Source organism: Kogia breviceps, chromosome 19 (assembly GCF_026419965.1).
Source record: "Kogia breviceps isolate mKogBre1 chromosome 19, mKogBre1 haplotype 1, whole genome shotgun sequence".
Lineage (NCBI taxonomy): Eukaryota > Metazoa > Chordata > Mammalia > Artiodactyla > Physeteridae > Kogia > Kogia breviceps.
The window spans coordinates 51,605,796-51,631,628 of NC_081328.1; the positions used below are offsets into that span (position 1 = coordinate 51,605,796).

The 25,833-nt window shown below is 59.6% G+C and overlaps 3 protein-coding genes across 12 annotated transcripts in view; 1 reads left to right on the forward strand and 2 right to left on the reverse strand.

The window, feature by feature from the left end:
* The window catches only part of TMEM104 (transmembrane protein 104), a 49,095-nt gene extending 47,992 nt beyond the window's left edge, over window positions 1–1,103 (reverse strand). The window contains exons 1-2 of one of the 2 annotated variants that reach the window (XM_059048556.2): window positions 1,006–1,103; window positions 283–405 (exon numbers count right to left, since the gene is read on the reverse strand). In XM_059048556.2, the coding sequence (XP_058904539.1) occupies window positions 283–327 (45 nt within the window). In that variant the 5' untranslated portion in view covers window positions 328–405; window positions 1,006–1,103. The remainder of the gene's footprint in view (window positions 1–282; window positions 406–1,005) is intronic. The other variant, XM_059048555.2, reaches the window with a different exon arrangement.
* A 129-nt stretch (window positions 1,104–1,232) lies between these two features.
* Window positions 1,233–9,545, forward strand: NAT9 (N-acetyltransferase 9). Of its 9 annotated transcripts, none has more exons than XM_067020672.1 (7): window positions 1,233–1,341; window positions 1,919–2,004; window positions 2,916–3,025; window positions 3,576–3,719; window positions 4,329–4,388; window positions 4,598–4,692; window positions 4,800–5,332. In XM_067020672.1, exons 2-7 carry the CDS (start codon window positions 1,928–1,930, stop codon window positions 4,932–4,934), a joined length of 621 nt encoding a protein of 206 aa, XP_066876773.1. In that variant the 5' UTR covers window positions 1,233–1,341; window positions 1,919–1,927; the 3' UTR covers window positions 4,935–5,332. The 9 variants fall into 9 exon arrangements, with proteins under 9 accessions (XP_066876773.1, XP_066876774.1, XP_066876772.1 ...); XM_059048580.2 differs by having other exon boundaries at window positions 1,260–1,341; window positions 2,895–3,025; XM_067020673.1 differs by lacking the exon at window positions 1,919–2,004 and having other exon boundaries at window positions 1,237–1,275.
* NHERF1 (NHERF family PDZ scaffold protein 1) lies at window positions 7,525–25,754 on the reverse strand. The gene is made up of 6 exons (XM_059048573.2): window positions 24,155–25,754; window positions 13,612–13,773; window positions 12,438–12,591; window positions 9,894–9,934; window positions 8,640–8,729; window positions 7,525–8,428 (listed from the first exon to the last, which is right to left on the reverse strand). Exons 1-6 carry the CDS (start codon window positions 24,614–24,616, stop codon window positions 8,231–8,233), a joined length of 1,107 nt encoding a protein of 368 aa, XP_058904556.1. The 5' UTR covers window positions 24,617–25,754; the 3' UTR covers window positions 7,525–8,230.
* Window positions 25,755–25,833: the final 79 nt, after the last annotated feature.

The following is a 25,833-nucleotide window of genomic DNA, read 5'->3' on the forward strand; positions in this document are numbered from 1 at the left end:
TCCACCTGAAGTAGCCTCAGTTTGCAAGTGCTAGCAGCCCTGAGACAGAAATAACGAGCGAGCAAGTCCGTTTTCCTTTCTTGACCGCTCTCTGAGCAACACGTTTAGAGTGAACAAACCTGACTCTCGTCATACATTCACCGTGGCTGCTGCTGCCTGGGCTTCCCAGACCGCGCCTATGAAAGCCGCAGGCCTCCCAAGTACAGTCCACAGGAAGCAGTGTGCTTCTCCAGAAGCCAAGGGCACTGATGTGGGCAAAACAGCTCCAAAAGTAAAACTCACATAGGGAGAATAGAGCTCCCCGGTCTCTGTGATTTCACCCGCCATTTCCAAAAGCGAGGACGGGTCCGTCGGCTGCCAAGGTTCCTTCGGTGCGGCGGCGGCGGCGGCGGCGGCTGTGGCTCCCTAGGAAAAGAGCAGACTTCAGCTTTCTGATGGACCTAGACGCGAGCGGAGGGAGGTCTACAGAGCCACCCCCTCCCTGTCCTTTAATCACAGCCACTTACGGCCTTATCTGTCAAAAGAGAGCCCGGAGGGAAGGACCTCCCTGTATGATGACACCTGGGTGGTTTCTAACTTTTTCCTGCCTGTGCAGGGCATGTATTCATTGCCGCTCAGACTCCAGGTGATTTAAGGGGCCTCAGACGCCACTAAGAGTCACCCACCACAAGGGTCTCCTTTACACACTCTGGTTATCCCCCACTGAATGCCAGAACAGCGAGCTCACTACCACACAGGGAAGCCAAGTAACTTTCTGCCTCCTCCGCCTAGAGCAAGGGGCTGAGGGCTTTCCTAGGTCACCCCCCAACCCAACTCCTTGCCCCAGAGCCTCTCCTTTTTAACGGGGCCTCCACGTCTCCCAACCTGCCTTAGGGCTCTCCACCCTCCAGCCTCCCCCTCTTCCAAAGAGGCCCTCTCCGAGCCTCTCCCCCATTTCTTCCTCCCTCGTGGAGGAGCCCCGAGTGTGGCACGACCCCATTCCATCACACCCTCCCGCTCCGACACCTGCAGCGAAGCTTGCTCCCGCTACCGCAGCCGCTGTCTCCGACCCGGCGTAACTGCCGGCGCCAGCTGTCCCTCACCAGCGCCGGCAGCACGCATGCGCCCGCGCCGGGAGCCCACCTTTTTTGTGCGCGCCTCGGGCGGGGCGCACGGCGCTGATTGGGCGCCTCGCGGAGGTGGGACCGGGATTGGGCCCCGGCGGCTGCCGTCTGCGTGGCGGAAGTGGGCGGGGTACGCTCCCACGCGCATGCGGGAGGGGCGGTCGCCTGCCAGGTGGGAAAGCGGGGCAGGTTGGAAGGGGTGGATCACACCTGCTGCGGATACGTTCGTCGGAGAGGAGTGGGTGTGAACTTGGCCGTCGCGGGACCCCAGTGGTTGTGGGGGTTGGAGAAGAGTAGCCTGTAACTCCTCACAAAGAGGAGGCGATTGAGGCCTTAAGCCCGCCTCACCCAAGAGTGGCCAGGGAGGCCCCGATGGCGTGGGGGGCAGGAAGAGGGAGGGCCCGAGCCCAGTGGCGTGGTCGCTGGGAAAAGGGGTTGGAAATAGGTGTAAGACAGGGCTGAGAAGTAACCGTGGGGCGGAGTCTCAGAACTGGGGCGAGGGATGGGAGTTTTGGTGGTGAGTCTTGGTGCCTGAGTGTGGGGCATCGAGGTTCCGGGTGACTGGCAGAAAAGCCAGCCCATACTTGGCCCCTTGAGATGCGAGCCCAGGATTGTTTAATCATCTCTCACCAGCCGGGTTCTCTTTCTTGCAAAGGGTTTAAAGTCCGTGTTCTCTGAAGTGTTTGGAAAGGAAGAAGGACAAAGTCTCTTCTGACAACTTAGCCCCAGGAGGCATTTAGCGAACTGAGAGCCGGGGCTCCCACCCTAAGTGGGAGGAAGCTCAGGTGCGCAAATCTTTGCCCTCCCACCCGCAGGCTGCTACCATGAGGTTAAATCAGAACATCTTGCTGCTGGGAAAGAAGGTGGTGCTGGTACCCTACACCCCAGAGCATGTGCCTAGGTAACCATTCCCCTGACATGGGGTACAAGCCAGATCTCCAAGGTGCAGCGAGGAGGGTGAGCCTGTCTTAACCCAAATCTCAGAGGCTGTTTTCTCTGAGAAGGAGAAACATTGGCGTGAGAAGTAATTGCATACAGGAAAAAGTGAAAACTGAAACAGGGCTATGACCCCCCTGGAAGAACTCATCTCTCCCCCTGTTTCTCCCTTCCATCCCCTCAGCTTCCTTTTTGGCCTTTCAGCCAGGAATTCTTTCATGTAAACTACATGTGTGCAAGGAAAAAAAAGATACTGTCTTCTAATTATAAATGAGTGCCATTCCTCTGGGGCCAGTAGATAGGCTCAGTTCTTGGAAACTAAATGTTAGCTTGTCATAAAACTGAGCAGGTGGGTTGTTGTGAAGTCTGCTGCTTGGAAAGGCCAGGACTGAGTCGCAGGGTGGGACTGTTGTGGGCCAGGTGACGAATGTCTGGTAGACAGGGATGCTGGTGCTGTAGGCGTGTATTCTCTACTTGTGGTTTTCCTTTTGGGGGTTCCTGGTGCCTGGCCTTTGTGGAGATCTGTCCAGCCTTCTCTGCTGAGTTTGGCTTGCCATGACTTCCCCTCGGGAATTTGAGGAATGTTTAGCTTCAGGCCGCTCCCCCGCACTGACCCCTGAGATAGGAGAGGAGGATGGATGGATAGAACTGCCTCCTGCTGTTCTCTTTAGGACTAGCCTGCCTCTAGTTCTTGGGCCTGTGGCCTTCTGCCATAGGAGCCATTATAACTCTTTCTTGGGGTTCTTCTCTAGCCCTCTGTTAGCCTGGGGGGGGGGGTTTCTGCTCTCAACCATCTATTTCTTCATCTCATAAAGTGTCAGACTTAGGCTTCTGAATTTGTCCTGCCTGCCAAAGGCCGACCCTCCGTCCCTGCAGGTACCACGAGTGGATGAAATCAGAGGAGCTGCGGCGTTTGACAGCCTCCGAGCCGCTGACCCTGGAGCAGGAGTATGTGATGCAGCACAGCTGGCAGGAAGATGCAGACAGTGAGAAGTGGAGGCCCAGGGCTGTGCTGCTCGTGGGAGGGCTGATTCTGGAGGCCTTACCGGCTTCCCACCCTTTCCTGTTCCCAGCTGTGGCCCCACTGGGGCCACAGAAAGTTTGCAAAAAACACTTCGTGAAAAGCCTGGGAGGTGCCCGAAGCCCTCAGGCTGTGATGCCCCCTGAAGCCAGTCACTGTGGCTGACGCTTCGGTCCTCTTCCCCACTCACTGCACCAGGCGTGAAGGGATTTAGAGAAAGGAAAGCATTTGGGCCTCTGGCTGTAAATCAAGGCCCTGCCCCTTATGCCCGTTGCTGCAAGCCCCCGTGGTTCGTGCTCTCTGAGAATAACAGTTGCTGTTTGCAGAAGGCCATTGTTTCCTGCATGAGGCTGATTTAGGCTTTGTAATCAGCTGAAGGGAGTGCTGGCTCCCTTGTTCGGCCAGACTCAGAGACAGGGGTCGTTCTCTGCAGTTCTCTGGCTCTGGTAGGAAGACTGGCCTCCCTGCACTCCTTTGGGGGGTGTAGGTGGTAATCCCGTCGCCTCCTCCCTCAGAGTGTACCTTCATCGTGCTGGATGCGGAGAAGTGGCAGGCCCAGCCAGGCACCAGCGAAGAAAGCTGCATGGTGGGAGATGTGAACCTCTTCCTCACGGATCTAGGGGACCCCTCCTTGGGGGAGATTGAGGTCATGATTGCAGGTTTGTTCCACCTGGCCCTGCCCTCCATCCCTCTGGTCCTCAGCTCCGCTGAACCGGAAGCCACCGAGGCTGTGTAGGGCACTCAGAGAGCTCCGTGGGCAGCCCCGGCCTCGGTGAGCCCAGCGCCTGGCTGGGCAGACTGTCACTTGGCACCCTGTTAGCCTTGTGGCTCACCCCTGGTAGTTCATTTTATTCCCGTCTCATGCTTAGGTGTGAACTTAACCTTTGGTTTCAGGGTCTTCAAACTGCAGTCTGCCCCATCCTTGGGGGGGGACTGGGGACCCTCCAAAAATAAGCGATCTTCCCTGGAGCATCTCCCTATGGCGTGGGAGGAGCCCCTCCAGTTTCTGTGCCCACCAGTGTCCTCAGCCTCTTTCTAAGGGGCCGTGTGACTGTCCTCGTGGGGCAGCACACTGAGCCGAAGGGGTCAGTTTTGGGGTCAGGTTGCTGGGTGCCTCTAAGCTGTGCGAGCCCGGGCGAGTCATTGAACTTCTCTGGGCCTCTGTCTCCCCATCTGCACGATGGTCCCCGTGTTTGCGAACTTCCTAGGGTTGTGGGGATGACGTGAGCCGGGCACGCACTGGCAGTGACTGTTGTCCTTCCTCCTAGAGCCCAGCTGCAGGGGCCAGGGCTTGGGCACCGAGGCCGTCCTCATGATGATGTCTTATGGTAAGGAAGGCCGAGCAGGCCATGTCGGGGAGAAGTGGCCAGGCCCCAGGAGAAGGCGAGGGCGTGTTGCGAGGGAGCCCTCAGGCCCGAGGGTGGGAGCCGGTGACGGGCGTTTCCATCGCAGGCTGGGACAGGAGGGGCCGAGGGTGCTGGGGAGGTCGGGGCGAGCTTCATCCTGCAGCTTATCCCTCTCTAATCTCTTCTGGGAGGAGTGACCAAGCTAGGGCTGACCAAGTTTGAGGCTAAAATTGGGCAAGGAAATGAACCGAGCATCCGCATGTTCCGAAAGCTTCACTTTGAGCAGGTGAGGATGGTGCCAGCGAGAGGGTGAGGCCTGGGTCTGGGCGGGCCCCGTGGTGCTAGGACTTGGGCCTGTCACTGAGTCGGCCCTGCTCTGTCCGGACCACGTAGGTGGCTGTGAGCAGTGTCTTCCAGGAGGTGACGCTCAGACTGGCGATGAGTGAGCCGGAGCGGCAGTGGCTCCTCGAGCAGACCAGCCACGTGGAAGAGAAGCCCTACAGAGCTGGGGCGTCGGAGCCCCGCTGACAGCCGGCCTTGTGGGCCAGCCCCCCCCCCCCGCGTGGCTGGGGGTGTGAGACCAGAGCCCTGCAGCAGGCAGACTGTGGGGCCTGTGGGGCGGAGTGCTCTGGCCTTGCTCCAGCCTGGGACTCTCCTCTTGGGGCCCTTCAGACTCCGGGCTGGACTTGCCTTGGCCTCCCTCTGGCTGGCCTTGTGGCTGAGCCACTCCAGGGCCCTCCTCCTGGCCAAACCTGGACTCAGACTCTTGGAATCTGGAGTGGACGGCAGGAATCCATGGGCAGAGGCAGGGTGGAGGCGGAGCCGGAGACGAGGGGGTGCCTGGTGAATGGGCGGGACCTCCCTTTTCCCTGGGGGGCCAGAGGGGCCACTGAGGCCCTGGCCGGGAGTAAAGCGCACCGCACACAGCTTGCCCTGTTCTCTCATTGGGCCCGTGGGGAGGTGAGCTGCCAGGCCAGCCTGTGGCATCTGGTCCGGCGTCGTAGGGACAGGGAAGGGGTAGCTCGGTCCTCTGTCATCCAGCAGAAGCAGGTGGGTGTGACCCCGGGAGGTCTGGAAATGAATGAGTTTGGCCCTGAAGGACAGACAGGTGGCTTGGAAAGTGGGCGAGTGTCCTTGCTCCTTTCTCTTTGGAGCCAGTTTTGAGGGTGGAGTAAGTTGGTTTTGGATGCAGCTCTATGTGGCTGGAGTACCCCCCTGCTGATGAAGCTTTGGGCCTCCCGCTCAGTTGCAGGGTCTTCCGAAGGAAGCGGAGGGCATTGAGCGGTGTCCTCCTGAGGGCACCTGCGTCCTGGCTCTCCACGCCTCATCCCTCCGCCTCTGGGAGCAGCTGCACCTGCGAAGGCCACTGGGGGGTGCCGGAGGCACAGGTTCGGATGATTAGGCTGCTTGACAACCGGGGCTTAACAGGCAGAGCCGGGCCAGGGCTCCCCACCTCAGAGCGAGGGGGACACCCTTTGACTTCTAACCCCGTCTCATGCCCTGTCGTAATCTGGGGTGGCCATCAAGAAAAGTCAGGCATGTTTCAAAACACAGTTGGAGAAGAGACTCTTGAGGGCGCCTAGGACATTTTCAAGGGGAGGAAATGGTCCCAGGCAAGTTGAGGCACTTGCCCAAGGCCCCAGAGCTTTTTTTTTTTTTTTTTTTTTTTTTGGTACGCGGACCTCTCACTGTTGTGGCCTCTCCCTTTGCGGAGCACAGGCTCCAGACACGCAGGCTCAGCGGCCATGGCTCATGGGCCTAGCCGCTCCGCGGCATGTGGGATCTTCCCGGACCGGGGCACGAACCCGTGTCCCCTGCATCGGCAGGCAGACTCTCAACCACTGCGCCACAGGGAAGCCCGGCCCCAGAGCTTTTGATGGCAGAGCCAAAACTGTGGCTGACGACTCCCAGCTCCCAGGCCTCTGGATCCTGGCGTCTCACACCAGACTACGCATGTGAGAAACTAGAATCTAGAGCTTGCCTGAAGCTAACCCACAATCTTTGCTTGCTGGGGCCCCCAGCCCCACAGCAAGTTTCCTCTCAGCCACGTGTCCCTTCCACCTGTCCCCAGCTTAATCAGAGTTAAAAGTCCTTAGGACTTCCCCACCCAGCAGGTGAGATAGGGAGGGGCCCCTTCTCAGGCCTGCTAACCTGCAGGGGGCCTCTGTCAGGGGTCAAAGGGCAGGCTGGGGGCCGGCCAGGCTCAGCCAACTGCCGCCAGTGGTTTTGTGTTAAGGGTTTTGGAAGGTTTCTCTTAACAATGGTGGGATTCAAACCTTAACAGGTCAGATAGTGATGGCCAGATAGTGACCTGCTCTTCTCTCAACCCCAGGGGCTCCACGGGTCCCCTCCCTGGTCCTCTGTCTCCCTACTTGTTCTCCTCAGTCCCAGGAACCTGGCTTCTGAGCGGTCTCCTGGTTGGGTAGAGAATAGCCCAGGGCCAGCTCCCCTGCCTTCTGAGCACCTGCCCAGGAACCTGGCCCTGGCAGGCCACCCTGGCAGATGTCCAGGATGTGGCCTCAGGGGCCAGAGGTATAAGGGACCTGGGTCTCTTATGGAGGAGCGGGGCGTTTTGCTCTTGGAGAGTCCCCTCCATGCCACCTGCCACAAGCATGTCCCAGGGCTCGGTGGGCCAGCTTTGTTTTCCCCCAGTCCCTCCAGTCAGGTCCACGGCCAGATAGTATCTGGGACCAGCTCAGGCCACTCCTGGGACTCCTGTACCTCGCTGGCTGTGGGTGGAAAGATGAAAGCCAAAAGCCTTCTCTTTCCAAGTCTGGCTCCATTGTGAATTCAGTTTCAATGCTCCTGGGATCCGAGGTGCCTTCTTGGCGCCCTCTGAGCACGTGGTAAAGTTTAGCTCCCACTTTCCCAGATGAAAGTCCCTCTAGGGCAGCCCCAGTGAGCCAAGCACACGGGGCGGGGGGCGGGGCCACCCAGCAGCTAGAGGCTCAAGGCCCTCGGGATAAAGCCACCCCACCTCCGGCTTCAGGCTCGGGATCACAGGGAGCCCTGGACCATCCATCCCCTCCCTGCAGCTGTTCCCTACCCTCTCCGCCAGAGGCCAAGCCGGGAACACCCATGGACAGAGCTCCAAAGGAAAACACAGAGGCCAAGGCGGTTTGGAGAAACCAGTTGAATTTCGATAGCGTTTCCTTACAACTGTGCCTGGCTCAGGGCTGGGCAGCGGGTGGCCAAACCCTCCCCGTGTTGCCCAGGTCTCTGGGGGGTGGGAGCAGAAACAAAAAAGTTCTAGCCTAAGGCTGCTGCTATGTCCTGGATGCAACAACCTGGAAAATCATGTTAATCAAGGAAACGAAGGTCCCGCTAAAGTCTGTGGTACTGCACTCTTTAAAAAAAAAAAAAAAACAAACAAACAAAAATAAGATGCCCAAGCCACAGCTTAGGATGATGGCCCCCTGTCCACTCCGAGATGTTGCTGTGATCTGAGTCCTTGATCAGTCCTGGACCCAGTCATCACCTGGGGTCCTGTGGGAAGGTGACCTCTCACCCAGTCCCACGATCCTTGTTGGGTGGAGGTCCCAGTGATGTCCCAGGAGGGTGGCATCGGGACACCTGGTAGGCTGAAGCACCCAGGGTGGGGGACAGTCTGCTTTCTGATTGGGGCCAGGACAGAAAAACAGTCACCTTCCCTGAAGTAAGGGAAGAACACAGTCCTCTAGAAAAAGATTTGCCAAGAGAGGAGATGCTGGTGCTGATTTGTATGTCGATTTGGGGGTAACTGGGGAAGAGGGGAGAGGAGTCGGGTTGGGGTGTGGGGCTGGCCCGGCCCTGCCAGCCTTCATGGTGGCTGGTGGGAGGGGCACTCAGAGGTTGCTGAAGAGTTCGTTTTTCTTGCTCCAGTCCATCTGCGGGGCCCGTCTGCTGCTGCGCTTCTGGTGGGCCCTCTCTTTGGCCACGGCCAGGGAGATGTTGAAGTCCAGGATGGGGTCGGAGGAGGAGGAGGAGGAGGTAGACGAGGGTGCCGTGCAGTCCTGCTTCTTGAGGCTGTCTTGGGAATTCAGCTGTAAAGAGGAGGGGGCGGCAGAGAGCGGGAGTTAGTGCCTTGGCGAGGTGGCTCCCTTGGGGCGGTGCCCAGGGAAGCCAGGTCACGAGAACTGAACGTGGCTCAGCATGTGACCTCCACACAGGCTGGTGTGCCAGGATCCAGTGTGGCCTGGGAATGGACTTCCTGTCACCCAGTGCCACCCCCCTCCGCCCCGCCGGCCAGCCTACCTCCTCACTGGTGTCACTGGAGGTGGATCTTGCCAGGGTTGGCCTGGGGCTCTCGGAGGCCGTCTCGGCCAGGGCTTCACGACTGTTCTCCTGGCACAGAGAGGAGGCGTGTTGGCTGGGCAGGGCATGGCGTGGGCAGTCCTGGGCGAGGAAGGGCATTCCCAGGGAAGACAGGCGCCTCGGTCCGAGAAGTTCCACTTAAGCCCTTGCTATCCACCCCACAGCCCCACCGCCTAAGCCCGCCAGGGCCCCTCGAGGATTTACATTTCCACATTCTTCCAAGGATCAGAGGGGTAGCCCGGTTCCAGTTCCACCACCCAGGCAGGAGGAACCGTCCATCGTGGGATTAGCTGAGTTACCCGCCTCAGTCCTCCCGATGCAGCCTTTGGGGCTGACTCGCCTTTTGGGACGGCGACCCAGGAGGGGCCTCCTGGAGGGTGGGGACACTGGGAGCATCTTTGCTTGGCGTGGGGAACACCCGTGATGCTCCCTGAATCTCCTGCAGCCCATCTGACCGTTTACTTGGACTCGACCCCGGGATTCTTGAAATCTTAACGCCAAAGCAGCCAAGAAGGGCTTTGAAGGAAGGAGGTGGATGAGAGTCCTAGACCCACAGGTAGAGTGACAGAAGGCTCAGGTGGTCCAGGGCCAGCCCCTTGCTGTGGCTGTCCCCCAGCAGGAGCCCCCGGGGAAGGGAAGCCTTTGAGCAGACCCTGCAGAGAGCGCCCGTTCTGTGGTCCGACAGCGCGTCGGCCCCTCCTAGAGCCAAGGCCTTGACCAGGGCTGTGGCTTGGTGCTCGGCTCCTGCCTGGCTCCTCTGCGGCCCCGGCTGGCACCAGGCCCCGCCATCTCTCCCCCAGCCTCCGCTGTCTTCTCTTCCCTTCGGTCCGGGGAGGAGAGGCTTTGTTCTTCCAACCCAGAAGTAGCAGGGGCCGGGAAGCGCGCGGCCAGACACTGCAGCTCTGTTCTTGGGGGGAAGAATGGCCTCCTCTGTGCGGTGGGGAGCTAGAGGCGGAGCTTGTCACCCAGGATGGCGGGCTGCAGATGGGCCCCCGGCCAGGCCGCTCTCCCTCCCCGCTGCCTTGGCCCCAGGCGGGGGGCTGAGGGATAAACGGGCAGTCACATAGCTCGGGGCTCAGGAGGGAGCAGCCTGGAAACCCGTAGTTTCCACCTGAGCCAGATGCCGTCCACCTCCCACCTCCTCCTGCACCCCAGGACTGAGTGCCAGAGAAGCAATTAGGGGTCTGCCTTTACCTTCCGGATCTCTCCATTGGTGAAGGGCTCAGGCAAGGGACCTAGGTGAAGGAGAAAAGAGCGGAGGTGAGTCAGAGGCTCTGGGGAATGCCGAAGGAGTGGGGCGTGGAAGTTGTGGGCTTGGGGCAGATAAGCAGATCTTGTTTCCCAAGGTCAGTGTTTAAAAGTCTCTTGACTACCACCCACTGTGAGTACCTTTGACATTTTGGCAACCCAGCACCCACGTGGATTATGCGTGTGTGTGATAAAAGTTTAAGAAAACTTGCCCTTACTACATCACAGTGCTTTTTGATATTTTCTATTCAGTTTCATTAAAAAAAAAAAAAAAAAAAAAAAAACATGCTGGCCTCTGACTACTCGATTAATCCGAAGAACCACTGCTGAGTAAGGAGCTGTTTGAAAAACAGCACTGTCCTAGGGCTTCCCTGGTGGCGCAGTGGTTGAGAGTCCGCCTGCCGATGCAGGGGATGCGGGTTTGTGCCCCGGTCTGGGAGGATCCCACGTGCCGCGGAGCGGCTGGGCCCGTGAGCCGTGGCCGCTGAGCCTGCGCGTCCGGAGCCTGTGCTCCGTGATGGGAGAGGCCACGACAGTGAGAGGCCCGCGTACCGCAAAAAAAAAAAAAAAAAAAAAAAAAAAAAAAAAAAAAAAAAAAAGCACTGTCCTAGAGGGGGCTGAAATTCCAGGCTGGCCGCCTACCAGCCACCAGGGAACCTTGTTAGAAATACAGATTCCTGGGCTTTGGCATCAGCTTCTGTTTCAGTGGGTCTGGGAAAGGCCTAGGAATCAATATCTTTCAAATGTTTCCTAGGTGACGGTGGCGTCACCAGAACTGGAACCACACCCTGGTTATGATTAGTACCTGCATCAGCTGAAAGAAAAGAACCCCAACTCCTACTGGCCAGTGTGGGGATCGGGGTTGAGGGGGAATCAGAGGGCTCAGGGCAGAGTCCTGGGTGTGCCCTCCCCCAGCCAATGGGAAACCTGTGGTGGCAGAAGGGGTCAGAGGGAGAGAAACCGGGCCTGCGGTCACCTTCCCTGGGCTCACTCAGGGTAGACACCCCACCTGGCTGCAAGGGGGGCTATTCCATCTCTGGGGACTGGTCAGCCTGGGTGGGTTTCTTCTGAACTCTTAGCTTAAGAGCAGCGTGTGTCTTTCCCCTCGCCTGGACTGGGGCCCCGGCACAAGGCAGGCATACCTGACTCTCACCCAGCCTTCCCACGGTGGCTGGGCAGGGGATTGTGGGACGCGGGGACACTCACCCCCATCCCCCCTGCAAGCAGCCCCTCACCCATGAGCTGCAGGCTGTCTCACTGGTAGGGAGGCAGCCGCTGGGAGGGGGCATTCCTCTCCACGGGGAGAGTTATATATCCAGCTGGGAGGAGGGTCACCCGGGGAGGGTACCCATCCCCAGGTCTCCCTGTGCAGGTCCTCTGGCCAGAGGCTGCAGTCACTGAGGTTCCCAGGGCATTCCCACCCAGCCAGAGGGGGACAGAGGAGGGAGGAATGTCTGAGGGTTGACGACTTGGGGGTGGCGGGGCGGAGAAGGATGCTGGGGGCGGCCGGGGGAGGTATTTGAGCAGCTGAGGGAAATCCAGATTTCAGCTGTGTCTTCCCACACCATGTTGCCAAGAACAAGCCTGGGGGCTTCTCTTGGCTTCAGTTTCCCCCTTAATGAGAAAGGGGATTATCTGAGTTACCTGGTTTCCATGAACTTGGGAGCCAAGGGTAAAGGGGTACCCACCTCCCATGCCCAGAGTCTGCTAGCGACTTCTAAGTCACCCATCCCCGCTTCCAGCAACCCCCAGGACCCACTGGGCCCCTCCAGCTGGGGATCTAAGTTTGTGGCAGGACCTCTGTGTGGACCCATCTGCTACAAATATGACCCTCAGGGAGGCCCCACCCATTGCAAAGTCCAAAGATTTACCACCCAGCCCCCCACCCCTCCAGGAGCCATCTTCCCAGGGAGAAAAGTCCAGACCAGGGAGTAGAGCACTGCTTGACTCCTCCCTGCCCCGGTGCGGCAGCCCAGCCCCATTTGGCTTGGGCTAGGGCGGGGGAGGTGCCAGGCTTGGCAGGGTGATGCGGGGGGATGGGGAGGGCAGGGGCCCAGAGACCCACTGCTCTCTAGAGCCAGTGAGCCTGGGTTTCCAAGACAACCTGAGAGAAGGGAAGGGGAGGTACTGGGCCCTGTCACTGGACTCTGATCTGACCAAGCTAAGGCTGGAAGCCTCTCCAGGCTTAACCCTTTCCTTGCATCAGCACTGCCCTGAGAGCTTGCTGGGGGGAGAGGGGTGGGGGCCCAGGCCTCCCCTCCGGCGCTGCAGCTTTGGCCTGGGAATCAGCAGCTCTCTTCCATCTCGCCATCCCGCGTGCCAGCTTCCCCCCATCATATGCCACCCTCAGAAACCCACTGTCAGCGCCGGCGTCCTCTCCCCGACCCTCTCTCCCAACCTACACCGTCTGCCTCGTGGGACACAGCAGAGTCTAGAGCACCAGCCCACATTCCTGACCTGGGGGGCCTCAGGCCACCCTGCCCAGCTCACCATGCAGGTGCTCCTGAGACGGGATCACTTTGCATTTCTTGAAGAACTCATCGGTCTCCTTGTCCACCACCAGCAGCTTGGTCTTGTCCCCGCCAGCCTTGATGGCTGACACCACGTCCCCGTGCTGCTTGCCCTCCATGCAGACCCCGTTCACCTGTGGGTGGTGGCAGGGGTTACTGGCACAGGTCTCCGTTCCAGGGTGGGCGGGGGCAGGTGGAAGCAGTACAAGGGGTCCTCCTCTCTGTCCTCGACCAGTTGGCAATTGAGGGACACTCAGCCCCCGCCTTGCCTGTGGAGTCCTGCACCAGGCCAAGTGATCCTTCCACCTGACGGTCAGATGGGGAGGCAGGACACGTGGGAAAAGCCAAAGAAAATAGCCAGCCAAGACTGAACAAACACAGCTGTGAGATGGGACGGGAAGGATCTGGGAGGCCTGGGTTGGGCCCCAGCTTTTCTAGGTACTTCCCTCCCTGGGCCTTGGTTTGCTCACATGTAAAATGAGAAGTCTTGGGAGAGCTGATCTTCCAGCTCTAAGGTTCTAAGACTGAGATTCTGGGACCGGCCCCAAGACACTTGGTTCACGCTTCCTCTCCCAACGAGCGTAGCACAAGAGTGTAAGAGTGTGCCTGAGAGCCCCACTTGGGAGAAGGATTTCAATCTCCCGCCCACATCCTTGTGCCTGGCGTGGAGGCCTCGGGCAGAGGAAAGCTCTGGCGGTGGCCCCAGATGTCTAGCTGGATGGGACAGCTGAGTGTGTCTGCTCGGTAAAGAAGAGCCCAGGGGAGATCCAGGCAGGAAAGAAGTCAGTCCATCTCTCCATCCGTCCACCACCCATCTTTCCTTCCTTCCTTTTTTTTTAAAAAATCTTTTTTTTTTGCCACGCCGCATGGCTCGTGGATCTCAGTTCCCCAACCAGGGATCGAACCCGGGCCCTAGGAGTGGAGGCGCGCAGTCCTAACCACTGGACCGCCAGGGAAGTCCCCCATCTTTCCTTCCTTTTGTCCTTCCTGCCTTCCCTCCTGCCCACTCACCCACCATCCTCCCCCCTCTCCCATCCATCCATCCGTCTGGTATCTCTGGGCTGCCCGAGCCTCACGGGCTGATGAAGGAGCAATGATGTGACGCCCCCTGCAGTCGGGAAGGAAGAGCCTGGGAGGAGAGCAAGAAGCGGTACCTCCACGATGCGGTCCTGGGCCCGGAGCCCCGCGGCCTCAGCGGGCGAGTCTGGGTCCACTGCCCGGATGAACTGGCCTGGCTTGGACTTGTCGCTGTGCAGGTTGAAGCCGTAGCCGTTGGGGCCCTTCTTCATGGCACAGAGCCGAGGCCGAAGCTCGTGCTGCGGGGAGAAAGGAGGGGCCCCGGTCATCCCACAGCATCCCGGTCCCGCCCTCCCTGCTCTGTGCCCGACCCCACCTCCCCACCAAGGAAGGAAGACTGGGGGAGGATGCAACCTTGCTGAGATCCTACACAGCAACGAGGGAGAATGCTGGCCTGCGACTCAGAAGGCCTGAGACCCCGCGCTGCAGCAACCCGGCCAGGTGACCCTGGGCAGGCCACTGTTCCCCCTTCTGGCAAATGAGGGGTAGGAGCAGATTAGCTCAAGTTTCTCCCCTTTTGACATTCGAAGGGTAATCACGTTATTTTGATCACTACCTCATCTCTCAGGGGGGAGCATCCCTGCCAGCCTGGCTGGGTACCTGGGACAGTGACTGGGGACCCGCAGCCCTTTTGTACCCTATCGTCTGCAGCGGGGGAAGCAAGGGCAGCTGGTTACTCAAAGCTGGTCAGCATGTTTACAGTAAAGCCTTTTCTCACCCACACGGACTCCTGTCTCGTCCCCACCAAGCAAAACGGCCCAGCCAGAAGGGAGCTGGGGGCCAGATGACCGCAGACCGGAGCGGGGCACAGCCAGGGGTCCCGGACGGGACACGCACATCCCACCAGCAGCACCAAGGCTGAGGGCAAAGGCAGCAACAGAACCCCAAAGACCGTGTGGGTCCCCAAGGAGCCTGAACGGGGAGGGGAGCGGTGAGAAGCAGGGCTGGGCTGAAGGGAGCCCTGTGTGGCTGTGGCCCTGGCCTGGAGAGGGGGCCCCACGGAAAAGGCACAGGAAGATTGCTCTTAAACACTCAGACCCTCCGCTGAAAACAGTTCTCACCAGCCTAAGCAGCTTAGCTTAGAAGCGGCAGCCCTAGGGTACGTTCACATGACGGAGGGAATGCAGTGTGAGGAGGCGGGAGGCCTGAGCCCATGACTGACTTGGGGGTCCCTCTCCCCCTTCTCCCAGGCCTGCTAGCTCTGGGTTATCACCCGGCTGCCGGGCAAGGAGCAAAAGCTGAAGTCAGGGCCCTGGCCCAGGTTCCAGCTTCTCGGGCTTATGAGCTATGTGACCTGGGGCAAGTGATTTCCTTCTCAGAGCCTTGGGTGCCTTGTTAGTAGACCATTCTTAGTGCCAGGGTTGCTAGGAGGTCCAGGGGGCAATTAACATATGTGGGAACACCTGACCACCCCAGGCACGGTTTGCCATCCTTGTTAATATCAATACTAATAAATAGTCACAAGAAGCTGAGAAGTGAGATTCTGATGGGTGTGTGGGGGGGTGTGGGGGGGCGGTGCCGGGTAGCTCTGAGACCTCACTCCCCAGCTGGGAGAGGAGAAGGCAAGGGAGGGCTGGGGAGGGCTTACAGGCCTCCTGCCCCAACTCGCTGGCCCCAGGAGGCAGCTGCCATCTGCAGTGAAGACTCAGTCCCCACCCCTTTGCTCTGGGAAGGGTAGGGAGGTGGCCGGAGGAGGGTGACTCTGCTTTCCTTTAGATGCCTGGGTGGGCCTTTGTGTGTTTCAGGATGTTGGGAGGGGGTGTGGAGAGGCCCAGACAGGAAGGAGGGGTGAGGTGACGTTGAGGCCTGGGTTTACCCTAATCTGGGCGAGAGGCCCCGTGCGCTCTCACTTCACCCCAGACAACAGCCGAGACAGTTAAGTGAGCAGAAAAAAGTGAGGGGTGCCCACGGAGGCACCCTCTTTTCTCCAGTTCTCCTCATCCCCCTTCTGGTCCTCACTGCAGGCCCTCTCCCCCGCTGATGCCCCCCTCCCGCTGCTTCCCCGGGAGCCGGGGGAAGCCCTCCCGCAGCCTGCAGCCCCCACCCCCCACCAGGATCTAGTTCCGGGAGTGAGAGGCTCTTTTCCCCTCAAGCTAATCCCTCCACGGAGCTGCCAGCCCAGCCCTCCCCCAGGCCCAGGGGAGCAGGAACAGGTCGGACCAGTTGCTACCACGGGGCAGGCTCAGCTTTCTGCCCCAGCCGGGCAATGCTCTGCAGTCACCCTGAGAAAGCGGGGAGGGTCAATCACGGGGACGGGAGAGGGCAGCTCTGCGGTCTCTGCTCCCCACGCAGCAGCCCCTCACTCCAGACAGACTTCCTCCCATCCTCGAGATAGGGTTAGGGGTAGGGGTGAGGGTTAAGCCGGACCCCTATCCTCGAGATGGGGAAACTGAGACAGGAAGCCCACTGCCTGATGTCAGAGCTTCACGGTGCAGGAGCCAGGACGCCATCCCGGGCTCTGACTCGGGACCTGCGCTCCTGCCACCATCCCTGGAAGGACCCAAGCCCGGGCTGGGAGGGGGCCCACTTGGAGCTGAGAGCTGCAAAACACCGCTTGCAGCCTCTGCTGGGAGGGGCGAGGAGATGATGAAACCGCAGGCTTCCTTCCGAGGCTCAGGCTCGCGGCCTCTCGCGGGGCGACACGGCGGTGAGCAGGCCCGGCGGCTTCGGGTGTCCTCCTGGCTGGAGGGGCGGCACTGGCTGACCCCCGTGATGGGTCTCTGGGCCGTGGGCTTCCCTCACTGATCCTCAGCACCTTTCACCCCGGGAACCCTTGCCTGGTGACCCGTCGTATGCACCTCAGTCCCTTCTGCCGGCGCCATGAGGATCTCAGGAAATGGTAGATCCACCTGCAGCGCCCGGGTCTCCGCTGCTCCCTTCCCCCCTGCGCTGGGACCGGTTCCGTTGCTTTCTGGGGGTAGCTGGGCGGGAGGGGGACAAGGAAACCCCAGGAGTTTTCCGAAGACAAGTATAGAGCCCCACCCAGCTCCCATCTTCCCCAGTCCCCAGAGGCTCCCTCCCTTCCCATGGGACTTGGTGGCGGTGGGGGGGGGCTTTCCCATTCTTCCCGCGTTGCTCTCCGCGTTGCTCTCCACCCTTCCCCCAGCTGCCCCCAGGAGGTGTCATTGCCAGCTGCTGAGTCAGCCCATCAAAGGAGCCCATCCCAGCCTGGTGGAGGCTGGTGCTGTCAGGAGTCCTGGGGGCAGCTCCCTAAGGGTGTGTGGTCTCCAGGCCCAGCACTGAGAAGAGAAGATGGGGAGGGGGAGGGGTCAGGTGCTGGCCGGAGCTTGGCCACCATTGATTGCTCTGGGCCCACACCCCCAGAACTGGGGCAAGGCCTGGGTTCTGCCTCTGGGGCAAGGGGAATAAATGGAACACCTGGGACATCTTGGGGGTGGCGTGCGGCTCCCAGGAGCTCAGGAGGGGACTTGTGCCACGGTGGCAGCTCCGGAGGGGAACGTGGCCCCAGCGTGTTCAGAGATTCAGGTGGGTCTTCCAGTGAGGACAGCTCGGAAGTAAAAACCAGGATCTGCTCACTGGGGAGACTGGTAGAGAAGTGAGAGGAAAGGCCGTGAGGCAATGGTGGCCGACGGGCTGTGCAAATGGGCTGGGGCGGCTGGGGGCCGCGTGAGTCTCTCACTTCCACACAATGCCAGACCTGCCTTCCAGGATAGACCCTGTCAGGAGACCTGCCTCTAGACTCTTCCCACGGGGGCTTCTCCCACCCTCTGGGCCTCAGGCTGTCCCAAGCCGTGCACAGGCCTGCCCTGGCTGCTCCCTCCATCCCTTCCTCCTCACCCTGGGAGCCCAGTCACCTCCACCCACTCAGCCCAGGGAGCGGATGTTGGGCACGGAATTCAATAGGCACCACCAGCAGCCACCTGGAAAGCTGGGGAAAGTCGATACCCTAATCCTGGTGACCGTCTCTGGGGATCGGGCCCAGGGCCGCTCCCTGCTCCTCCTCGGGGAGGGCGGCTGGGGGCCAACGCCCCACTGGGCCCAGCCCCTCCCTGGCCGGTGCCATGGCGATGGGCCCTATAGAAAACAGCCGGGCTGCTTCTCACAGGCCAGCCAGCTCTGGGCCCCAGAAGGGGCGGCTGGAGGAGCGGGAAGACCACCGGGGCGGCTAGGGGAACAACAGAGGTGACTCGTCACCTCCCCAGCTGCCCTTCCCCCCAGCCCAGCCAGCCGAGGGCTCTTGTTTATGCAAATAAGATAAGAATGATACCCTGCCGCCCCACGCAGGGGAAATCAGCCCCAAAGAGGGCGGAGGGGTGGGGAGGTGGAGAGGTGGAGCCCTGGCTGTTCTGGTGGGGGAGGGGTGGGGTACACTAGGTGTAAGGAGCCAGGGCTGCTCTGGCCGCTCCAGGGGGCTCTGGAGACACAGGCCTGGGGGTCCGGTGCCACCTCTTCAAGGAAACCAGGATGGAGCGAGCTGCCTCTGCCTGGGGGTGACGTGTGACTGGGCAGCATGGGGGCACTGTCCTTAGGGCAGGCTGGGAAGTGACCAGGAGCTCAGACTGCTGGCCAGTGTCCAGGCTCTAGGCTGAAGGCATCCTCTCCTCACCCAAAGGGAGGCACCAAGGGCTTGGCTGTCACTGACCCATGATCTCTGGCCCTGATGTGGCTTCAGTTATTTCTCCCTAGAAGACACCCTAGCCCAAGGTCTGTGCACACTGCGGAATGCTGGACACCTGCCTCTGCAGACGAGGAGCGACTCTAGGCCTTGATCTTGTGCGTGCTGTTTCTCAGCGGGAAGGCCCTTCTCCGGAGACCCGCAGGGTGGGATCCAGGAGGGAGCCAGATGATAAAGTGGGGGCTGCTTCTCTGACACCCCCGCGCAGGAACCCCGAGCCAGGTTCTCCCTCTGGCTCTTTTCTCCCGGTGCTGGCCAGAGACCCACCCGATGGAGAGTTTGGCTCAGTTCTCCCCGGGCCTGGGCGAGCCTGGGATGGAGCAGGCTGGTACCTGGGCTGCGGCCTGGCTGGACGCCATCCAGGCTGGCCGCCCCATGCCCGCCTGCCCCTGCAGGCTCTCTATCATCATCCCTCCTCACCCCTCACCCTCCTTCCAGAAGTTGCTGGATTTAACTCCTGTGGGCTGTCCCAAGAGGCTCTGTAAGGACCTTCCCGGGAGCTTGTGAAATCGGGGCTCTCTTGAAATAACAAAAAGCAGCTGCCGTTTGGTGAGCACTTACTAAGTGCCAAGCACCCCAGCACCCCACCAGGGCTTTATAAGTGTACATTCTCGTAAGGACCCAATTGTAGCCCTTTGGGAGGAGGGTATTAATTATTGCCCTCACTTCACAGATGAGGAAACTCAGGTTCAAACAGGTGGCATAAACTGCTCAAGTACACATAGCTGATAGAAGAGGGTCGGCTTTGAGCTCAGATCTAGAGCAGCACTGCCCCATAGAAACAGAATGCCAAAAAAAAAAAAGAAACAATGCCAGTCATGTAGGTAACTTAAACGTTTCTAGTAGTCAAATTAAAACGTGAAAAGAAACAAGAGAAATCAATTTAATATCTTATTTAACACAACATATCCAAAATATTATCATTCTAACACATGATCTATTTAAAAGTTATTAATGGGATATTTCACATCCCTTTTTCTGTACTAAGTTTTCAAAATCGGGCGCGCATTTTATTTTTCACTTACAGCACATCTCAATTTCAACCAGCACATTTCAAGCGCTAAGAGCCACATGTGGCCAGTGGCTGCCCAAAAGGCCCATACAGACCCCAGAGGTCTCACTCTCAACTATTAGGCTGCCCCCCACATGCCCTTTGCTGTTTCAGCTGGGCATCACAATCTTAGAACAAGCACAGGGAGAGGCCGGAGTCTTCGACCCTGGAAAGTCAGAGCTCTGGCCTCAGTCCCCCAGCCTTGAGCGGTACTAGAACCCAGGCCTCGGGGCATCGGCCCCACTTGTCCTTTTCAGGGCGCAGGAAGCCAAACACGGTCTGGGGTCGGGGGTCGTGGTGAACTGTCCTACCCCGAGGGGTGGGGGAGGAAGGCCAAGGCCAACAGTCAAGGTCAGCCTCTCAGGGGGAGTCCTTTGTGTTACAGGGGAGCCCCAGAGCCAGCAAGGACAGTTCTCAGGCCCTGGGGATGAGGGTAGACACTTGGTCACCAGACTCCCGGCTGGGCCCATCATGTGAAAAGGGATGGGGCCTGGAGCCTGCCCCCTCTGGGCCGAGGCCTTCCATCAGGGCTGACACTTTGCCTCTCAGTCTCTACATATGGACAATGGGGCTAGTATCTACCCCGTAGGGTGGCCACGTGGGTTAACTGAGATAATAAGGCATGTTTAGAGCACAGCACATTGCCAGACACATGTAATAAATACCATTTACTTTTTATTTATCAACTTAAAAAATGGAGAAAATCATACCTGATTTGTAGGGTTGTGGTGAGGGAAGGAAAAAAAAAAAAATCAATGAAGTGTGTATCACTATCTTCACAGGGCACAGGGCCGGGCAACTAGTAGGCTTAGAGTAGCTCCCGTTATTGGGGTCTAGAGCTCTGGTTTCTCTCCGTTAAGAGGCTCACAGCACCCTCAAGACCTTGGCCAGGCCCCATCTTCCCCTAATTCCTAAGCACTCCCCCACCTCCTCAGAGATCCATGGGATGGGAAGCCTAGGGAGGAAGCGGAGGGCCCCCCCATGGAGACATGACGGGGTTCCTTGAGAAAAAAGCCCCTTTCTCTTTCCAAGAGAATCATCTCCAGGACTGAACAGGAACCAGAAGGTCAGAACCAGGGGCTATCCCAGGGGAGAAAGAAATCCCAAGTATGTGGCTTAAGAGGAGGAACCAGCACACAAGCCAGTCACACCCTGTCCATTTCCAATCCAAACATCCTGCAGCTCAAGCCCTGCTCTGCGCTCGCAGACTCCAACTCGGTCCCGTGTGAAAGGGGAATACGGGAAAGAGGTTGGAGGCTGCCAGCTAATTGTGCCCCCCCCCCCCCGCCGACTTTGCCACCTGGGGTACCTCTGGGATCAAGGTCAGGCACGGCGGGAACCCACCCCACGCTGGACACTTACGCACACCTTCCGCATCATCTCATCAAATCTCTCCCACAACCCTGCAGGGTGGGGTCGGGGGGGGGTCCCCATTTCACAGAGGTAGAAGCTGAGGCTCGTGGGGAACACTGAACAATCAGGGTCCCAGAGCCAGAGGGCCGGGATTCACAGGCTTTTGGCTCTCTAGTTTTAAAATGGAAGCTGCTAGTAGGCAAGAAAAGGAGCGAGTAAGCTCCATCTGGAATTCCGATCTCCGGGTGTGCTCTCGAGGCAGGAACAGGCCCAGGTGGGTTGGGCTGAGATGAATTAGGACAAAGGTCCCCCGTGGCTGTTTCGCATTCATGCAAAAATTATTTATTGAGCCCCTCCCTGCTCGGTGTCTGGGACAGTGCTGGGGATATAAACATAAATAAGCCACAGCTGTTGCCCTTGGGACTCAGCACGGGCTGGTGGAGGAGATATGAACAGATGATTTAGATATTGCATGTTCAGTGTGAGAAAAGGTGGAAGGACAGGGGGCAGGAGGTGAGGAAAGAGTCCACGATGCCTGCGGGGTTGAGGAAAGGTTTCCTGGGAGGTGAGTGGTCTTGGGGAGCATGCTTGGAGCAGAAGGGGACTGAGGGTTCATGGCATGCTGGGAGGGAATTCAGACCCTCGGTGTGGTCTGGTGGGCTGGTGGGGACAAGAGGGGCAGTGATGAGAGAAGGCTGCCAGATTGTGAAGGGCTGATTCTTCAACGATAGCGACCCCAGATGGAGCACTTTTGGATGCCAGCCTTGGCCATGGCTGCACGTGCCCAACGGGAGAGGCAGATCCCGGGGCTGGCTGCCCCCCCGGGTGGGCGTATAATCATCACTGTGAAACATGTATTAATTCAGATCCCAGCAACCAACGTTCACTGAGCACTTACTTAGTGGAGGCTCTGAGCTACTGGCTCAACAGGCATCCTCATGGAACCCCGCCAACGCCACGAGGCCTCTGCTGTCACCCCCAGTTTACACAGGAGGAAATGGAAGCTTAGAGAAACTTGGCTCGCGTGGCCGCGCGCGGGTACAGCTGGGCTGGCTCAGGCCTGCCCAGCCCCCGCTGTGGCCCCGTGCCGGCTGCCCAGCTCAAGGGTTTAGGCCTCATCCTGTGACTGTGGGGGGCCGTGAGCAGGGGTGCTGCTTGTCGCTCCCCGTGGGTGGGGGTGTGCCGAGCCGGAAGCACCCCAGCCCCTCCTCCAAGATCAGTACTCCGGGCACCCCTTGCCCTCTGCCCTGCGTCGTTCTCGACCCAGGCCGCTCTTCTCAGTGAGATGTCACCCGCCATGCATTCTGCATGACACTTTCCCACTAACACCTTTTTCACTTCCGAGAACTAACGGGGATGTCATTAACAGCCCCCACTTTGCAAACGAATTCAGACTCAAACTCATCGGTAACATTCAAACGCTGGGTATATCCCTTGTTTTTTCGGGGAACAATGAACTCTTATGATGTCTATGAATATATATATATTTTTTGCAAGGACAGGGCGGGTCATCTGCAGGCCCAGCGTCCCAGATTTCACGGGAACCTCCTACCAGAAGGACTTAACGCTGCTCGGCAGCTATGTACAGCTGGGATGCAAATGCCTGGGCGTACAAATGCTCAGTCCAGCACCCACTAGGGGCTCAAGTACTTTCCATTATTTGTAAAATTCTAGAGAAGGCAGGTGTCACTGGAATCCAACGCCCTCATTTTATTGATGGGAGAACCAAGGCTCAGAGAAGTTCTGACCTGCTCATTGACCTGAAACCCCAAGAGGCCTGGAGATGGTGTCCCCGGGACTGGCTGGAGGGTTCTATTCCCTTCCACTGGCCCAACAAAGCGCACACACAAATGCAAGTATCACGTCACTACCTGGGGCAGCCCCATTCTGTGCTCGCCCGGAGAGCACAAGCCAACGCCTGCTGCTTTTCAGGTGGCCTGGTGGGGGCACATGTGCTAGGTCAAGCCTCCGTTCCGGCCTCTGTGCACCCCAGCTCCCCGCAGGCCCTCCTGCACCCTGCAGCAAAACCAAAAGGGCACCGGGAGGAGCTGAACGTGGCTGCAACCTGCGGGGGGCTGGGGGGGGGGAGGGCGGATTACTTGTGCCAGTGCCAAAGTCCAAAAAAAAAAGCCAATGGTCAATCGATGCCCTCGGCACAAAGTTCAAACTGGATTTCTGCCTGGGACCAGAGGTCATGGGTTCCAACTCCCCAGCGTCAAACCTCTGCCAGGGGTGCTCCGACCCCACCCCCACCCTTGCCAATGCCAGCTTGGCAGCGGCAGGAAGCAGGAGCCTGGTGGCCCTGGCGTTGTCGGCACCCAGCTCTGGCCGGACAGGGCTCCTGGTGACTTCACCTCCACCAAACCAATTGGTCCTCTCCGGCTCCACCTTCTACCCTTAAAGGCTGAACTGTGCCCTTTCTCTGTCAAGGGAGGCTCCTACTGGCACCACGGACACCCCTGCCAGCAGGTGGAGAGCTGGTGAAGCCAAGCGGGCCCAGGGGACGCCCTGGCCCTGCTCCCCACAACCTCACCCTGAGGCCTCCTCCTGCACTCAGCGGGGAACAGAGGGCTCAATACAACTTCCCTTTTGCCTCCGCCCCTGCTACGGCCGATCCAAACTGGGGTCATGAGAGGAAACACCAAACGTGGGCAGAAAGCAACCAGCCTGCTTGCTGTCCAGGGGCTGGAGTGAGACAACTGATGCCAGGGCAAGACCACCTGCCCGCGGTGACCTGCTGTCCGCTGTACAGCCAGGAACGCTGGACCACTCCCGCCACCGTTTCCCCTCCTCCCAGGTCTTCCCTCCCGCTCCCAGATACAAGCCGGCGCTTACTCCTCACATTCCTGAGAATACAAATGCCCCTGGGTGGCAGAGCTGCCACCATCCCCCAGACCAGACGCCTCTGCGCCCCGTCCCTGAGCCCCACCCCCATACATCGCCTCGGGACGGTGGAGCTTCTTACTTAGAAGTCACACCGGACTTCAGGAGGATGAAGTCCAGCCAGGCTGAAGTTAATGATACACACGCCAGCCAGCGGGCTGTGGGGAAGGGGGGAAGTGCCTGAGAACCCAGCGTGCGAGCCCCTCCCTCCCCTCCCCTCCCAGCGTTGCAGCTCCTACAGAAAGAGCGTAGTTATTCCTCCAGCTTTTTGAAGTCGGGGCCGCTCTAGCTTCACCCCAGCTTCACTTACCACCCCCAGGGGCCGTGGAGGAAGCTGGTCACTTGCACCAGGAGGGGCGGGATTGGGAGTCCCAAGGGACCGGAGCAGACACCACCAACAGAGTCGAGGAAAAGGGGACTGGGCTCCCTGGAGCCGCCCGCCCTCACTCTCACTCCCAAAGGCGTTCAGGGTCCCAGCCCAGTCTGGGGAGAGGGAGTAGGGGTCGCGGGACGCAGCCCTCAAGGCTGTAACTGCCAGTTCGCCCAGTCGGCGGGCGGAAGCAGTCTCCCCCGTGAGGATCCAGTTTCAGAAAGACAAGGCGGCAGCAGGGCTGGGCGTCCGGGGCGCCTGGGTCTCTTGACTATTCTCCCTCCCACCCGGTTCCTGCCTCACCGTGCGGCCCGGGCCCGCACTTACCCGCTCCTGATGGCTCTTCTCGGCCTCGTGCGGCTCCGGCGCGGGGGCGGGCGGCTCATTTTCGTCGCCAGCCCCCTGCTCCTCGGCGGCGGCCGGCGGCTCGGCCTGCCCGGATCCTTCCTGGGGGCGCAGCATCTCCTCCCGCACCTGGACGCCCAACTTCTGCAGCCGCTCGTCGGTCTCGGGGTCGACCACCAGCAGGCGCACGGAGCTGAGTGCGGCACGAATGCGGCTCACCACCTGCTGGTGGGTCTCCTTCTCCACGTTCTCGCCGTTCACCTCCACTAGCCGGTCTCCGGCCAGCAATCCCGACTTCTCGGCCGGCGAGCCGGCCTCCACCAGCCGGATGAACTGGCCTACCTTGCCCTTTTCCCCGTGCAGATGGAAGCCGTAGCCGTTCGGACCCTTCTCCAGGCAGCAGAGCCGGGGTAGAGGCGCCCCGGCCGCCGCGTCCGTGCTCATCTCGCCCTGCAACGGCTCAGCGACGCGAAGCGGCGTCCGGTCGGGCTCCGGAGACGGGACGGTCCACCCCTCCTTCTCACCCTGCGGGCCGGGAGACGAGAGCGAGAGCGGCAGGGAAAGCCCGCGCCGCCGGACTGGCCGAGCGAGCAGGTGTCTTGGGAGCGGCGGAGGCGAACTGTGAGGAGCCGAAGCCGAAGCTCACGGACCAATCCCCGCCGTGCGCGGCGTCTGAGCGTTCCAGAGCCCGCCCAGGCAGCTTATTCCGGGGGGCGGGGCCGCGCGGAGGGTGTGGACCACCGAGGGCCAATCAGACACCACGGAGAGGGGGCGCTGTGGCAGGGTGAACGACACCGGCCAATGGGAGTGCGCAGGGCTGAGTTTCTGCTCTCAGCGCGGCGCCCCGCGGCGGGAGAAGAAAGAGGGCTCAGGAAGTGGAAGTGTCTGTTACCAAGTGGCTGGTTGAGGCCCGGGGGGGCGGGGGGCGGGAGCGAGTTCCTGGTACTGGGCTGAGCGGCTCGCAGGATCTGTTCTGATTTCCCTCCACCTGTGTCGGGGATTGAGCGCCAACCCTCGGGTAAAGGACCCTAACATTTCAACAGCCTTCAGCCAAAGTGTGCAACTCCAGTTGGGGTGGGGGTAGGGGCGACTGTTGTCAGGAAAATCAGTTCCGCTCCGGTGCTGCGAGCGGTCTTACGAATAAGAACGAGGTCCACCTCGGACCCAACAGAGTAGTTTGAATAACAAGATTTTCCCACTTGTGGGGCCACTTTGCTTTGTCCCAGGAACTGCTAATAGGGGTTCAGGCTCTGATCCTCGCTGGGACAGTGTGAGGGTCCAGCAGAGAGCCCAAGGCTTCACGGGGCTGCCCAGCCAAAACAGGTCACCTAGGGGCAATGGCGTGGGAATTGGCGTCAGCCTTTGGCTAGGGAGGTGGGGTTGGGGAGAGGCAGGTCAGAGTCAGGTAACCAATCTCTGGGTGCATTCCATAGGAAAAGGAGCCCTGGCTTTTTTCAATAGAGAAGGAAAAATGATTAGGACCATAAGATAAACCTTCTTTCAGCTCCTACTTTCAGATGAGAGGCTGGTCACAGAAGCTGGGGGCAGTTTGTTAGGGGTGAGGCGACCAGTTGGGGACATTAAAGGATGAGGAACTAATAATTTTGGCAGTCAGTGACAAGCAACAACAATCCTTTCAACATGATCCGCCCCCGCAAACC

Excerpts from the sequence above, each read along its gene's own strand:
- NHERF1 (XM_059048573.2), bottom strand. The coding sequence starts at position 24,616 with ATGAGCACGGACGCGGCGGCCGGGGCGCCTCTACCCCGGCTCTGCTGC. Across the intron at positions 9,935-12,437 it reads GTCTCAGGAGCACCTGCATG|GTCCCTTGCCTGAGCCCTTC; the intron begins GTGAGCTGGGCA and ends TCCTTCACCTAG. Across the intron at positions 8,429-8,639 it reads CCAGTGACACCAGTGAGGAG|CTGAATTCCCAAGACAGCCT; the intron begins GTAGGCTGGCCG and ends TCCTCTTTACAG.
- NAT9 (XM_067020669.1), top strand. The coding sequence starts at position 1,928 with ATGAGGTTAAATCAGAACATCTTGCTGCTGGGAAAGAAGGTGGTGCTG. Across the intron at positions 3,026-3,575 it reads CTGGCAGGAAGATGCAGACA|AGTGTACCTTCATCGTGCTG; the intron begins GTGAGAAGTGGA and ends CTCCTCCCTCAG. Across the intron at positions 4,389-8,863 it reads CCTCATGATGATGTCTTATG|CCCCACCGCCTAAGCCCGCC; the intron begins GTAAGGAAGGCC and ends TCCACCCCACAG.